This window comes from Rhineura floridana, chromosome 2 (genome assembly GCF_030035675.1).
Source record: "Rhineura floridana isolate rRhiFlo1 chromosome 2, rRhiFlo1.hap2, whole genome shotgun sequence".
Taxonomy (NCBI): domain Eukaryota; kingdom Metazoa; phylum Chordata; class Lepidosauria; order Squamata; family Rhineuridae; genus Rhineura; species Rhineura floridana.
The window spans coordinates 84877051-84893406 of record NC_084481.1 but is presented as its reverse complement, the minus strand read 5'-3'; the positions used below and the strand labels follow the sequence as shown (position 1 = coordinate 84893406).

General features: G+C 40.9%; 1 protein-coding gene across 2 annotated transcripts in view; it reads left to right on the top strand.

The window, feature by feature from the left end:
• The window catches only part of MRAS (muscle RAS oncogene homolog), a 57190-nt gene extending 42790 nt beyond the window's left edge, over positions 1-14400 (top strand). For both annotated transcript variants that reach the window (XM_061609190.1, XM_061609191.1), the window contains exons 3-6: positions 917-1070; positions 2928-3027; positions 5709-5788; positions 13491-14400. In XM_061609190.1, coding sequence (XP_061465174.1) covers positions 917-1070; positions 2928-3027; positions 5709-5788; positions 13491-13590 — 434 coding nt within the window. In that variant the 3' untranslated portion in view covers positions 13591-14400. The remainder of the gene's footprint in view (positions 1-916; positions 1071-2927; positions 3028-5708; positions 5789-13490) is intronic.
• The last annotated feature ends 1956 nt before the right edge of the window (positions 14401-16356 follow it).

Below are 16356 nucleotides of genomic sequence, written 5' to 3'. Positions count from 1 at the left end.
CTATAACAACATAAAGGGGCCAAGCTCTGCTAGTTCCCAGCATGAAGGTAGATAGGATTGGCCTCTGCTCCCCATCACATGTGTTTGAGCATAGCTTTTTGAAGTAAAATAGGTTAGGATTTTTTTCAGGTACTTACTAGCTCTTTAATGCCTATTTGACCAAAGTGTATCATGTGAAGCAGTTTGGACTACATGGCCTACTCCATGGTCCAGAGCCATCTTGGTGGGGCAGGGAGCTGCCATGCTGCTTATTTGTTTAACAAAAAGTAGCTACTAATATGCTATGTGACAAATATTATATCTAGCTTGACCTTCAAATGCTTCATTTTGAGTATTAATTTATTTCTGTACTGCAAAAGACAAGAAGGTGGTGTTTGTACATAACAGAAATATTACTGCCACAAGGCTCAAGCCAATCTTCAGTCTAGTTTACTGGGTTGTACTTGCTCATTCTCACAGTGCAGTGTTCATCATTGTTAAAATCTAATAATCTGGGGAACTGAGACCAGGGCTGCCATTCTAAACTCATTTTAAGTCCTATTCATAGGTGCCTCCACACATACACAAAAGTGATGGAGGTGGGTCTAAACCTCACTGGCCCTGTTCCTGACATCGCCACACTATCCCCAACCCCTAACATCCATTTGTTGAGATGAACATGTGATAAGGAAGCACCTACATGGATATAGCTGTACACCCCTAAACCCTTTTTACATTTCTTGCCAAAAGTGTAGATGGGGGGGCAGGGCTAGCACCTCTTAGCCCCACCTTCCTCCAGCCTATGCTAATGGAAATGTGTACGAAGAAGGCTTTGCTCTCAAATAAATGTACTTAGAGTTGGAATGGTACAGTCAAAGTAATATTTCAGACAGGGTTATTAAGAATCTTCTGCTTTTCTTTTCCTTGCCACCCCTAGTCCTGGACACTGCAGGCCAGGAAGAATTCAGCGCAATGAGGGAGCAGTATATGAGGACAGGAGATGGGTTCCTTATAGTTTATTCAGTCACAGACAAAGCCAGCTTTGAGCATGTGGACAGGTTCCACCAACTCATCCTCCGAGTCAAAGACAGGTGGGTGCCTTTGAGGTGTGAGTGTTTTGAACTCTAATGAATTGTGCTGGGGAGCATGTATCTTTGGGCTCTTTACCTGGAGAGATTTTGCTTTTTTGTATGACTGTCAACAGAGGGGTCATTGCATTGATTTACATCCTATCCTGATCTCAGACATTTTTAATTACTTTATATTTTTATGAGCCATTGTTTAATCCATTAATTATATTTAAATATATCCACACATTGCCAAAACCTATTATAAATGCCCTTTGTAAAGGAGCAGCATGGTGTTTCCTTACATGTGAGAAATGCTGGAGGGAGCATGGAAGAGGAGAATCTCACTCAGTGAGCTTCCTTAAACTTTCTTGGCTTAAGATCCAAGCCCAATTTAAGATGCTTTCCCAATTGCCCAGCAGCCCCCTGTGCCTCAACCCCATTTTTTAGAGGTTGCAAGTGACTGAAGGGGAAGGATGAATGCTGCCCTGGGCTCCTACTGGGAGGAAGGGTGGGATATAAATCAAATAATAAATAAATAAGTAAGTAAGTAAGAAAGGGAAACTTTCCTTCCTGGAATTTAAGTTAACATCCCAGGGTCCAATTCACTGATTTAAACTGAGCAGAGTTAGCTTCAGTTCTGATTGCAAAAATGAAAGACACCCTGATTACTAAATATTTCTTTATATTTATTTATAAATATATTTGTATATTGCTATTTCATTAAAAACATCAAAGTGGTTTACAAGTTAAGAAAAAACCACCATACAATAAAAACATTAAAAATACAATAGAAACAAAATTTGCTTATTTTGCATACTTATTGGAAAGAAAAGGTGAGCAAATAACATGCACACACTTGCAGCAGGTTCCATTTGAGTAGTACCATATCCATTCCAATCGATCAGACTCAATACACTGCCTGATTTCCTCACTGAATTGACTGAAGTTGGTCATTGAGAGTGAGACTTAAAACTTCTACCTTCTGGAATAGTGGGCTGGTTCATACCTGGCATCTTCATCACTTGATTACTGCAGCATCAAGTGAAAACTTCACATGTAGAAGCCATCCAAAATATAACACCACAGATCATATCAGTTCAAGCCCAAAGCTTTTTAACAGAGCAGTCAGTCCATCCATTCAGGCCGCAGCTAGCTTGGCCAGTGTTCAAAGATGATGGGAGCTGTAGTCCAGCAACATCTGGAAGGCACCCTGTTGGCTACCCATGCTGTACATAGGATTCCAAATGCAGCTGCACCATAGACTCCTTTAAAAGCTTAACAATACTGGATTAGTTCCTTTTCTAATAACGGTATTTGCTTTTAAACAACCACCACACACTGGTGTTTTCACTGAGTCATCCACCACAACCCCAAGATAGCTGGCCTGGCTAGTCACCACCAATGCAGATCCCATCAGCTCAGCTCTGTGGATTTGTGATGGTTTGCTTCGGTGTGCATCACTTTTCACTTATTTACATTGAACCTTCTTCATTATTTTGATGCCCTTTCACTGAGTTTGGCAAGATCACTTTGGGGATCTTCAGACTGCTTGGGTTTTTACCATCCTGAACAATTTTGTGTCATCCAAAAACTTGGCTATCTCCTGCTCACCTCTCATTCCAGATCAGTTATGACCAAGATAAACAGCATGGGTCCCATGCAGACCTCAGTTGCATACAAGTTAAATATTATTGCATGAAGAACTGTACATAAGCTTGTTAAAGTGTCACTTTTTTCTTTTTTTTGCACTGTGTGAGATTCTTTAATCAAATAGCAAGTTATTGGGTTTTTAGTTTTTTGTTAAATACTAGAATTAACATGACACCAAAGGAACAGAGAATTTTGTACTGATGCTCTCCCATTATTCTGTTCTTCCAGAGAATCTTTTCCAATGATCCTGGTGGCCAACAAAGTTGATCTAATGCATTTGCGAAAAATCGCCCGGGAGCAAGGAAAGGAAATGGCAGCAAAGCATAATGTATGTCTTTGGTTTCTTCCCCACGCTGTTTTCTTGGGCCATTGAATGGCTTATAAGAGCTAGTGTGGGTTAGAGATACTCTGCATTAGAGATACTCTGCATGTCTAAGATTCCTGGTTCAATGGCATTTCTGTTTAAGATGTTAGTTGCTAAGCAGTGATCTCTACCATACACCAACTACCAGTAAAGGCACACCATACTAGGCTTGAATCCTTGCAGTTGGGATGCTAATAGAAGAGTCTGCCACTCTTTGGGATTGTGATGAACATGTCAAGCTTTTGTGGCATTGTGTGATTGTCACAGACATCAGAAGACATCTGGATAGTCTAGTATAGAGTATGGGGTGGGGTGGGGTGGGGTGATTAGATGAGGTGTTACATATGGCTGGTTAGCAACAGCAGGAGGTTATGGATGGAGGAATTTATTTCTGACCAATGTCCATAACTTCCTTATGTTTCCAGATTCATTTGTGGATTTTTAAAAAATTGTTCTTAAAATAAAGAGTTTAAATGTAGTTCCTCTCAAAATACATGTTTAATGCTACACTCTGATACACACTTATCTGGGACTTGCTTCTGAGTACACATTCATAGAACTGCTGTAAATGTGTCTGAATACACATCTTAAACTGTCACAAACTGCATCATAACATTTAAAGGCATTAGTCCAAGAGGTGTAAACTAATGTCTCTGCACTACATGGGGTAGCGCAGTTGAGACAAACCTGAAACCCACTACCTACATTTTTAGGTGGTAGACTGAAACACAGATCTAATGAGGTAACATTTGCATGAGAGCTACATAACTTTCGTTTGGTGCTACCTTGATAGAGCTGTAAAATCTCTGTACATTGAAATGATGGAGAAAGATTTAGATTTGTTAGGCACTGGAGAACATTTGGGGAACAAAGGAAGCCTTTCTCAAACAGAATGGCTCTGTTGTAATGCTACCATTTATTTATTTAAAGAAGTTATATATCACCTTTCATTTAAAAAAGAAATATCAAGGTGGTTCACAAACAAACAAAACAATATAATAAAACCAGTTCAATAAAACAGTGAAGATTTCAATCCCAGCAACTAGGATCTTTTACTAAACTTTTTCTTTAGAAAATGGAAAATAGAATGCCAGTGTAACATGTCGTGTGTCCATGTTTAGAATATTGTGTGTCACTGTGGTTGTCAAACTAAAAAAAGAAGATATAATAGAGTTGAAGAAAGTACCTGAAAAGGGCACCTTAAAATGATCAAGAGAAGAAAACATCTTCCCTGTGAAGAAAGATTTAAGAAGATGGGGCTTTTAGCTTGGAAAGAGACAACTAAGGAGTGGTAATGGAAATGTTTTAAAATTATAAAAAGTTATAGAGCGAACAAACAGAAAAACATTTTATCCATTTCAAAGTACTAGAGCTTGGGGCCATCCAGTTAAATCAACTGGTAACAGATTTAGGACAATAAGTGCTTTTTCATGCAACAGAGCAATCGTGGTTGCAGTAAAAAATCAATTGTTGTGTGTGAATAGATTGAATGTTTGTATGCACATGGTTCTAATTGTACCAAACCAACCAAGTATATGTCTTTTCTATGATATAGGAATGTACTATTTATTTATTAAGATATTTTTATATTGCCCTTCAACAAAAATGGTTACAAGGTGGGCTACAAAAATTAAGGCAAAATGAAGATATAGTAACATACGCTGAAGATATACTATTGTTTTTTGGGGTACATCAGCAATTTTCAATATTTCAAATGAAAAATTTTGAACAATATCCTTTTTGTATGGTGATAGCTGCTATGTTGCTTTGTGATGCTGTGTTTTATTTGCTTCTGTTGTAATCCACACTATGGTCCTACAGGATGAAGGATGGTTTAAAAAGAAAATAATAATATGGGTCTCCTAGTAAAGATATATCTATTCTACAGAAAGCCATTCCTTCTCCCCAGGGAACTCTGGGTACTGTAATGTACCCAGGCTGTGGTCTGAAGGCACATAAGTCCAGCTCCGAGCTGAAGCGAAGCAGGGTCAGATGTGGTCAGTGCCTGCATGGGAGACCGCCTGGGAACTATATGTAAGCCGCCTTGGGTTTCTATCATTGAAAGAAAGGTGGGGTATAAATGTAATAAATAAAATAAAATAAATTTTGTGATGGGCAGCAGAGCCCTGTAACGTTGCCCTCACCAAACTACCCATTCCCGAGATTATTTCTGGGAAGCCATGCCAGTTAAACTTGTAAAAAACTGATCCAAGGTTATTGTTCAGCTATGCCACTAGAGAGCACCTTTATCAAGCCATCATCTGCCATGTTGGAGTGTACACAATGTAGCAGAAGAAACTCCTGAACATGTTGCCCATCCTCTTTTTATTGATGATGTTATTAAGATTCTAATATCTTTGTAACTCTCACTGTGAACAGCTCATTAATCCTTCTGAGCTTCCAGTTATCCAACTGTTTTAGGCTAATGGAGAAATAAAATAAAACTGTAAATGGAAATAATAATATACTAAATATTCATTATAACAAAGAACAAAGGTGGTTTGTATTAAATATACTAAGTACAAACCACCTTCTTATTTGTTATAAAGGCATCCCTACCATGCAATCAAATGTTTTCTTTTTTTAGGTAAATAATTTCCCCCTATAATATGCATATTAAGAGTTACTGGGCCTTTATTTTTCAGATTCCATATATAGAAACCAGTGCTAAGGACCCCCCGTTGAATGTTGACAAAGCCTTCCATGATCTTGTTCGAGTAATCAGGTGAGCCATCACACTCTTGAGTTGGCCAAATCTTGACATGATTTGCAAGAGTTGAATGACTCAGTCGTCCATGTGCAGAACCAACAGCTTGTTTGTATCTCACTGCTGAACACCAGACATCTATTTTTACATGCATTTTTCTGCACACAAATGATTGTCTTCATATCTTTTGTGCAGAGCATATATATTCAGGTCACTCTTGGAACATATCCCATTGATCTCTGTGGTCCACTTGATCAACTTCATGTGAACACAGTCAGCTTTGAGTTCTGATGATGTGACTTCATGGAACAATGAAGTACTCATTTCAGCCAAACATACCTCTTCCAGTTCAGCCCACTGTATCCCCTGATTGTTTAAGGTCTATAGTAGTGACTGTTGGACTTTCTCCCCTCTGGGACCTATTCCATTCCACCTTTTTCTCCTGTGGAATCTTGTTTCTCTGCTGGGCATTTTGAGACATGCCCTGAGATTGATGCTCAGTGTTCACTGAGCGGTATCCAAACTTCTTAAGCCTGGTGTCACTTCCAAGCAAGCTTAATATGCCCAGTGTTCTTCTATAGCTGCATACTGATCAGTAATAGTGGGCAAGGTGATTTTCAGGGAAGAGTACTGTCATGTAGGAATCCCTGTAAGTTTTAAAGAAACTTCAGTTTTCCCCAGAACCCTGCTTAAAACCACTAGTTAAGAGCAATGGTCTGTTTCTAAGATGACAGGTGCCAATCCAGCCTGAAAGTTCTTCTACATAACCCAAGATTTAAGGACTAGATGTGGGTTCTCAGGCAGAGGAGGGAAGGGAGGTGGCAAAGAGAAACTGATTAAGTAGCGCAGTCTGTTATGAGTGTTCTCTACAAGTACTTTTGTAGAAGAGGCCCAATGTTAATCCATATTCTGCTAAATGGTGTGGAGTACACCATGCCTCATACGAAATTAAGCAAAGTGTTAGTCAAATTGGATTTTGTGTAAAGAAAAGTCCAGAATCTGTGCATAATGTGCCCTCTTACTAACTTTGCAGCTTAATTTTAGCATGCTTAGAAGTTAAATTTGTTGCTTCTTAAGTTTCCATTATTCTTTCTTGTATTATAGTGTCTGGGTTTTTGTTTTGTTTATTTTTTGGGGGGGTGGCCAAAGTCCATAGGCACTGGATGTCTTTGTCCATTTATTTAACCACCAAGTTGCTTTACTTACCCATTAAGTAGTGAAAACACTGCCAATACTCTTGAGAAACCACTGTGGTGGAATGATCGAACAATGAATCTGTCCCTTCTAATTGGGATTTTATTGTCATTGGCTAAAGGTTTTCTTCAAGGGGCTTATTTTGCTAAATTGCTACACATCCTGCCTGCTAAAGCTGCAATGCTATGTACATATGTTACCTGGGTGTAAGCCCCATTGAACTCAATTGAACTTTCTTCTGAATTGAGATGTCTATGATTCTGCTGGAAAACAACTCAGCCTGGAAAATGTGCTTGTTCTTATTTTTGCCTCAGTGGTGATTGTCATTTTATACTGTATTTCATAGCATCCTTTGCAGAGTGGTTTTGCTCTTCATTGGAGTTTAGCAGCGCTTGCACATCACTGGCCTACACTGCTTTTTGGATATCTCACATTTGAGACATTTTTTTATTAAAATTTCTGACCCACCCTATATCTAGTGATCTCAGGGTGAGATACATATTATATAAAACAACCCTTCAACATATAAAACCAAATAAAACTACAGGTCCTGAATAATATACAACTCCAGAACTTTGGTGGTGCATGCAATTCTCATTTTTTAACAGAAAGATACAAAAGGTAGTTAAAATGTCACCATAGTTCCATTCTACATTTTTCAGTCCTTTTCTTCTTCCATACTGGAAGTACAAAAGAGTGGCAAAGCATGCCCTGTGCTACTTCTAGTCTCCCTCACCCCCATAGCACATATAGTTTCACTTCAGTTGAATCTGGTAAACAGAGAATTGCCTTGATATGAGCTAGGGACATAAGCCTGCAGAAACACTACCATTGTCACAGACATTTCTCCAAGCAGCGGTGAGAAAAGGAGGAATACATGGCACTTCCTTCTTCCTTGCAATGTTATCTTTTGCTGACTTGCGTCTGCTTCTCAGAAAAGCAGGTGGCACTACCCACTCATCCTAGATCATCTCCTTTGGCAGCAGAAATGGGAAGTGGGCGGTGGGGAGAAGTCACTAGGGGAGTACAGATGCACGCTGGAACCATGCCATGTTGCTTTCAGATCACTTCCCCCCATCAGGAAACTTGGCAGCAAGGCTCCCTCACAGCTGAAGTAGTACTGCATCAAGCACAGGAGTACATGTGGCATTGTGGCAAGCTGGACAAAAGTGTCTGATTCCGCCCAAGAAATCTTCCTTCTGATAAGGACAGTGATATATGTGAATGTTCTGGTTTTCTGTTTGCTAATAGCCCTTTGGCTTCTAGGGCACCTCAGCTGTTGGAGTTGATCTGTTGAGAGCTGGGTTCAAAGCCTCAACTTACCTCAGCATTCTTTGTGAGGAAAATATGGAATGTACCCATGTGTGCTGCTTTGAGCTCCCAAGTAGGAAGAGTAATTTAATGTAGCTGGGCTGTTGAGAAGGGCAGCTGGGGGGGGGAGCAGCCAGCTGTACTAATGGCTCCTTTGATGCCATTGCTGATACCAGGTTGGCTCAGACGTCCAGCACAACAGTGCCAATCTTGGTGCATTTTCCTATGTGACTCTTATACATTGACTTTGGGTCTCCTGCCTGCTGCTGTTAATCTTTCTGATCAATGTTCATGCAGAAGAGAAAGTCAATGAGAGGCATTTATTGTAAGCCACCTTGAAGACTGTTTAATTGAAAGGTGGGATATAACTCTTCTAAACAATGTGAGTGAGAACTCCATCCAGTGCAGGTTTTGCATTCATATTATAAGCCTTATTGAAGCATGAAAATACCTGTGACAGCTCCGCCCCATTTTGCCAGAATACTATGTGTGCTCCTATGGCTGATACAAGACTGAAAGATGTGGCAGTCTCCCTGTTCTTCTATTCTACCTTTGTATTATCACAGGTAGAAAACCAACCGCTTACCCCTTAGACAATGAAGGCATCTGCTTAGCTTATTTCTTTGGAATTCTGCTGCCACTGTTAAATATTCCCTTATTCACATATCATTGCACACTCACATATAGTAGCTGGGTGAGGGTGTTTTCAGAGGATCTGCTTGTTGAGTATTCATCCTGATTTGTTTATAGGGAGATTAGGTGACCTTGCATCAAAGCAAATACTATCCCACAATTTTGGTTACATTTTCCTGTCACTTTTCTTACTGCAAAAAGTCCAATCTTTTGGAAGTGGGTTCGTTGACCATGACCTATAATTGTGGAACTGGAATTTCTGTTATGTGATTGAATCCCACCCCAAAATAGCGACAGTCTGGGAGCACCCTAACAGACCAGGAGACTAATTTAAAAGTCATACAATTTATTAAAACTTGTTTAAATTATCATATAATAGGTTTATTTACAGGCTAGATGTTAAATTACACTTTGTTAGCTTTTAAATGATAGTTACTTCTAAAGGGATCTTTTGCCTAGTTCTCTTCTCTTCTCTGTTCTTAACTAATAGTCTTTAGGTTCTCCTACCTAGATAATTCACAGACTTGCCAGAGGACTTTAATCTGAAAGTCTTCCCTTTGGTCAAGGTTCTCTTCCCTCTCTACCCCCCCCCCAACTTGGAAGTCACAATTACTAAAGAGGAGACTAGCTGTTTTTTGCATGCTGGCAACTGAAGATATATTTTATCTCTGTCAGGCCTCAGTTCGGAGTCAGTCTTCTGTTATACAGTTAACTATTTACAAACCAAACTGTTTTTATAACAGTGCAACATTTACTTAGGAAATTTTTACTTCATACTGTTATAGTTTCTGCACAAAAGGTCTGGGCTGCACATTGCGGGGGGCCCATCCACCCACCTGAGACTGAAGTCGTGCTGATCCATTGGAATGTTGATTATTTAGCTCCATTCAGCACTGAAAATTACATGATAAAAAGACATCTTTCTGGTTTTCAGTGTGACTCATAAGATATTCTGCAGATCCAATTTGAATTTCATAGGGTAGATACAGCACCTGTGTGATTAAGATGCTCTACTGCATCCCTAAAGACGGGTAGTTGATTTTACCCAGTAAGGATAAACATTTCAACCCAGAAGTAAGGTCCACAAAGTCCAGTGATTCAGGCTTCCTAATAAGGATTGGATATCTGGGCAAATAATTGAAATCCTTCAATTTGCATACTTCATTGGGGCCATTAAAACTGTTATTTTTTGAAGTTTATGTTATATCTATATATTTGTCATGTACTGTGGTTTGGGACTCATGAGAAGAAGTGGGTGAGGCAGGGCACAGTTTAGGAACCCTATTATGACACCCATGGTGTTCCACAGAGGGGTATATTCCTTGCTCCTCTGCCTTTGCTGATATTCTTGAACCAACCAACCCAATTTGGGAAAAGGTGAGAGGCTGTTGGCCTGGAATTTTTAAAAATCTGGCACTGGGTGGGGTAAGGATAGAGCCTGGGTGGGCTTGGCAGATCCTGCATAAATGTAGATCCCTAGCAGTGGTGGTGACTCTTTTTCAGCCTAGGGTCTGCATTCTGTCATAGGCAACATTGCAGGGGCCGCATTCCAGTGATAGACAGGGGTAGAGGCAAAAGTGGGCAGAGCAACAGATACGATTCTTACCTTTTTGCAGTAGGCTACATTCCAGCCACACAAAAATCGGTGGTTATTCTATATATGCACACCACATGCATATCTGTCTGTCCTCCATCCAGGCAACCAAGAGGCATTATCATAGCTCTAGGATACATTCCAGCCATGCAAAAGCACTCAAAGACAGTGCAGAGCTGGGCTGCTATGGGATGTGGCCTGGGCAGGGAAGGAGCATAGCCAGGAGTCAGTCCTGAAGGTAAGAGAGAGAGGAGTCTGGATGGCAACATTTGTTCCCTGGGATCCCCACCCTGGGGTATGTATAGGCAGACACAGATACACAAGAACTTTGGGACTCAACTTCTGTCTGGTAATTGGCCTGGCTAGTTGTTTTGGTGTGTTGCGTTTGCATCTGTGGCAATGTACATACATTCCAGATCACATATTGTAAGATGGCACAAGCCATCTTGATAGTAGTCTGGTAGTCTGTATCCAAGAATTCAGTCACAGGCAGTAATCCTACAGTTTAAAATGTCTTAGCATGCATTGTATATTTAATTGTATGGGAGGCAACACCTGATCCTCTCTGACAAGGAAGCAAAAATCCTGACTGTGCTGGGGTGGGGGTGGGAGGAACCTGGTGCAAAACCTGAAAAAGAATGGGGTGTTAATGCTTCCTAAATAAAAATATTTTAATCAGAGGCTTTCAAAATGAAAGATCTGTTGCAAGCTTAAGTAATAAGGGAAATGGCTATCGATCGATCGATCAGTCGCTTTCTGAGAAGCAATGCTGATAGGCATACCTATTTCTTTATTTGATTATCCCTTGCAATCTCATTAGCTACATGTCACAGCCACTTGTTTGGTAAGGCTGTGGCTTATAAAGGTCACATGCCTTCTAACAAAAGTAGTGATTTCAAAAAAGGTCAAATTTCCCTTTTTATTATGTTGTTCTGCAGCGCCCTCAATTCTGTAAAGCACTGAGATGGAAGCATGGCCTAGCACCCTGTGCTATGACCCATCACTCATTCATCCCTGTGTCATTTGCTGTATAAGGAAAAGGATTCCTCTGTCCGTCCATCCATTGCAAAACAGATCTCTGGGCTACTGTCCAATTTTCATTAGCTATGGGCCCTTAGCTGTAGATAATCTGGCCCAAGTGACTTTGGATTTGTATATAGTCATTATGTCACACCAACCATTCAGCCAGGAAAGATAACCCAGCCTTGCCTTGCAGTTGTATTCTCTAGGAAGCTTTACTAGAATAGAGTCTCTGTATGCCTGCCAGCCCCAGTTGCACAAAATAGGGAGCATAGGCTTTGCTTCTATAGTGTACAAGCTTTCCAGTCATTACAAGACTCTTCCAGCTTTTTCTGGCTGGCAGAGAAGGGATGAGAAAAGAGGAGGATTCAGTGGGTGATAAATGCTGCTTCTCTTGGTGGGACACCTAAACGGCATCACACACTTCAGAACCAAAGTTGTAGCCATGCCATACCACAGTACCATTTTGTTTTGCCCTTTCAACAAAATTCTGTACAGAAAAGTCCCTATGCTGTTTTCTACTATATGAGTTTTCTCAGCTGTCAAAGCCCAAAAGTTGGCACAAACACAAAAACTGAAGACAGAAAATAGTTGTTTTGTTGTTGTTGTTTTGCTAAAATAATTAAGCAGTGTGAGAGAGGCAATGTTATCCTTGGTGTATCCAGCATATTTCTTTTGTTCCACTAAAGTCTCTACTCACAGCAGCATTTGAAACAATAGCTGCCAGTGTGGTAGGGCAGAGCTGCAAATACACCCTCAGACATAGCTGCAGCTTACTTGGACGGGGTAGGTCAGGGCAGCACCAAGGGTGGGGTATTGCTCACTCAGGAATGCTGGATTGGCTCTGCTGGTGTGTCTATACAGCCCTGCTGTGCCCTACTTTTGTTTTGTTCACGTAAGGTGCAGTAACACTGGTGTCAGGAGAGTGGCTCCCCCCCCCCCAAGCACGCTAGTGGTTACTGCATTCAAGTCTTGCAGCCATGCTTCTTTCTGCCAGCATTTTTGTTTTTAATCCAAAACCACTTCAGAAGGCTGTGAAATTAAGGCTTTGAGCATACTAGTCACCTACAGCAAAGTGTTCCCATTGGCCACACCTGGAGGGGTAACAGGTTGATCTGCCAATCAGTTGTGAAATCTGTTTGAATCTGAATTAAAAAAAAAAACTTGCACTGATCCCATCAGGTTTTATAGTAAAAAGGGGTGGGGTTTGGCTAGTGTTGTGCATCCCTGTTTTCTGAAAAGTGATGTGGAGATGCACTGGCAGTAAGTGTGTCTCTACTAAGTGAAGAAACTCTGAAGGCGAAGGAGATTGATTGATTCTTTCCTCACCATTTGTTCATTTTTAATTTTTAAATTTTTATGTTTTCCCCAAAATACCCACCCTCAGCTTCTTTTTCTCTCCTGGATAAAAGATTCTGGTACCCATCTGTATTCAGAGAGAGAGAGAGAGAGAAGCAGCTGGGGTCAAGAAGTGGTACTGAAACACAAAGGATTAAGCAGATATGACTTTTTTTTCCCAAGAAGCCAAGTGCAAAGAGCAGGCTAGGTACACTTTTGAGGCTGGGCTGATTTCTCCACAGCAAGGTCCCCGGTTCAGCGGGGCTCTAATTAGTAGAATACTTAGCATAATGGTTAGAATCTGCTTTCCCTTCGGGGCACAGCTCTGTACCAACTGTTAGGCAGGAAGTCTATTTCACTCTAAAGGCCTCTTACCGCAGCTCAAGGCCTAACTAATGTACACATGTGTGTAATGAAACCCTGACAGTTTTTAAAGGGGGGGGGGGCTTTTCAGGAGACAGCAGGGAAGGGGGGAAGTAGTTGCATAACCCTTTCTGTATTCACCACTTTACTGATCTAAACTATCAGCACACAGTTGCTGTTCCAAACATGTGTGCAGGATCCCAAACACACATTAATACTTCTTAAAGAGATCTTTTTGTCCTAAAAGCACATTTCTTTTATGTGCAGGCAACAAGTCCCAGAGAAGAGCCAGAAGAAAAAGAAAAAGACCAAGTGGCGAGGGGACAGAGCAACCAGTTCCCACAAACTGCAGTGTGTGATTTTGTGACTGTCTCTTCAGTGTTTCTCTCTTCCCATTTCTACTTGAACCTAATTTGAAACTAAAAGAAGAAATCAACCCTTGAAGCGCTGTACCACCTAACTGCAATATAATGTTTCAAGAACGGCAACCCTTGCACTGAAGGACTCAACAGGGATCAGAGCCTCAAAGGCATTTTTGAAGCTCAGCCAAGAGACTGCTTGGCAAAGGTGCTTTTTAAAAAGCACCCAAAAAGTAGGAGGCAAACTACTAGAACTGAAGTATCTCTCTTTATTTCATAATGGAGGCACAAAGTTCTGGTTATACTTGCACACATTTCTGGGTATGGTCCATTTCTGTACAGTCATTAATGATTCCATTTTGTACAGTTGGTGGGGGCTAGTGACGGTCAGAACTTCCTTGCTCAGCAAGCGTGGAGCGAGAAAGAAATAGAATGGATTTGTGTTTTCTTGCACTGTACACTCCCAGAAATACTCGGCAATGCAGCCAAACTACAACTTCATATGAAATTGCAAGATTTGAAGGAAGAAAATGAATTCCAGCTGCTCTGAAGAATGCCAGACATTGTGTCAGATCCTGGAGAGTAGCCAGCTCTCAGTCTGTAAAACGCCAGCAAAGAGGATGGAGGGATCTGGTTGGTTTATTTGTTGTCCTTGTCCTTGTTGTTAATCCCAATTTGTGTGTGTGTGTTTTTGTTAGCATGTCAAGGCTGCAATGAAGTAAGAATGGAGAGAGGCAGCCATTTTGCTAATCCTGAAAATATTTAAATGAAAACATTATTTACAAAATAAAGAATAAGAGCATTTTTTTAGAGGGAAACTTTATGCTGACATAAATTGAACACAGTGGGTATCTGGCTATGCATATTGAGGTCAAAAGGTGAGGTGTGCAAGCAAGCTCAGTTCAGATTATTCATTCATATTGCTTTGCTTTCACTTATTAAGTCAAACAGTTGTGGGGTTTATTAACAGATTCCACCTCTGTCCCTGCTTTCCTTCAAGGAGCTTAATGTTGCATACATGGTTCTTCTTATTTTTATCCTCACAGCAACACTGCAAGGTAGATTAGACTGAGAAATGGCGACTGGCCCAAGGTCAGGTGACCTCTACTTCCTTGAAATCAGTTCTCATATTGCATCATTTTTTCAAAAACCTGCCTGCTGAGAAACTCAAGCATTAAAATACTGGGTTACATGTTAGTGGAAGGCATGACCAACATGCACTTAACCACACATACAGCGTGCTGTCACCACACATATAGCCCATTCATGCAAGCGCACTACATTCACACACAGCTTTCTCTCACTCTGAAGAGCAAGTGCTTCCTCTTCTCCCCATAACAGTGCTATAATGGGAGAGGGAGGGGAACACCCCGTCTGAATCTTCAGCGATTGTTACCTGAAGAGCAAGCAAGAGGTGCATAGTGATGAGGAAGGAGATAGCTTCCAAAGGAACCTCTTCCTGGTCATGCATGAGCTCTTCTTCCTCTTGTGAATCACCGCTGCTAGGTCAGAGGTGCGCAGAATTCCTGAGCACTTCCAATCTAGCAGTGGTGATTCATAAGAGGAAGAGGTGTTTTTCCAAGGTCATGAAGAGGTCCCTTTGGGAAGGTATTGATTTGGCTAGGGGCTTAGTGTGCCTGATCCAGGAGGCAGGTTTGCCATCCTTGCCTCCTGCAGTGCTACTCTATGTCATTTTCAAATTGCATTAAGTTTTCCTCCATACCACAACACTTTTTAGCATGAAACCATAATATTCAGGACGTTTTTCATAATGTAATGTAAAATAGCATTCCTAGTGTGTTGTGGTCATCAATTAGGCATAGAGGCAGATAGATGCAAGATCTTCTCTGACATTTCTTGTGAATAATTGCACGAAATTGTGGCTAGATATGGGTGGTTATGCTTTGTTTACTAAAACCTGAGTCTTGCTTCTTGGCCTATGGTTCCTTGTTATAGCAAGTCTTGCTTAGTCAACGTTTGATCAATCCTTGGGCTCAAAGAAAAAAAGAACTGAGAAGAGACTTCAGTGTACTTGAAGAAAGCAAAAGAGCTCTAGGAAATTATAAAGAAGGTAGGAAATACTACACACAGCTCCCAGTATTGTAGTGACTTGTGCAGAACAATCTTAACCATGTCTATTCATTTAATTCAATGTGTCTTACTCCCAAGTAAGTGGGGTTAGGATTACAGCCTGGGTGACTGAGCAGCATTACAATTTCTGCACTAATTAATTGCAGACAGACATGGGCTGTGAATTATATTGGTCACCGAAGTGCCGTCTAACTCCATATCCACACCAGACATTTATTCCACTTTAAATAGTTATGGTGTCTCCCAAAGAATCCTGGGAAGTGTAGTTTGTGAAGGATGCTAAGAGTTGTTAAGAGACCATTCCCCTCACAAAGCTCTTAGTTCCCACAATTCTCTGGGAAGAGGGGCTGACTGTTAAACCACTCTGGCTATTAGAACTCTGTCGGGAACAGGAGTCTCCTAATAACACTCAGCACCCTTCACAAACTACACTTCCCAGGATTTGGGGGGGAAGTCATTACTGTTTAAAGTGTAATAAATGTCTGGCCTAGATGTGGCCCTAAACCAGCATCGCTTTGGTGATCTTCCCCACATCCTTGCTATATGGGTTAGAATGACACATGGTGATAGGGAGACTCACCACAAGATAATATCCATTGGCTATGCCTAGTCAGGCTGATGGGAGATATAGTTCAGCAACATCTGAAGGGCCAAAGGTTCCTCATGCCTGGGTTAAATGAACC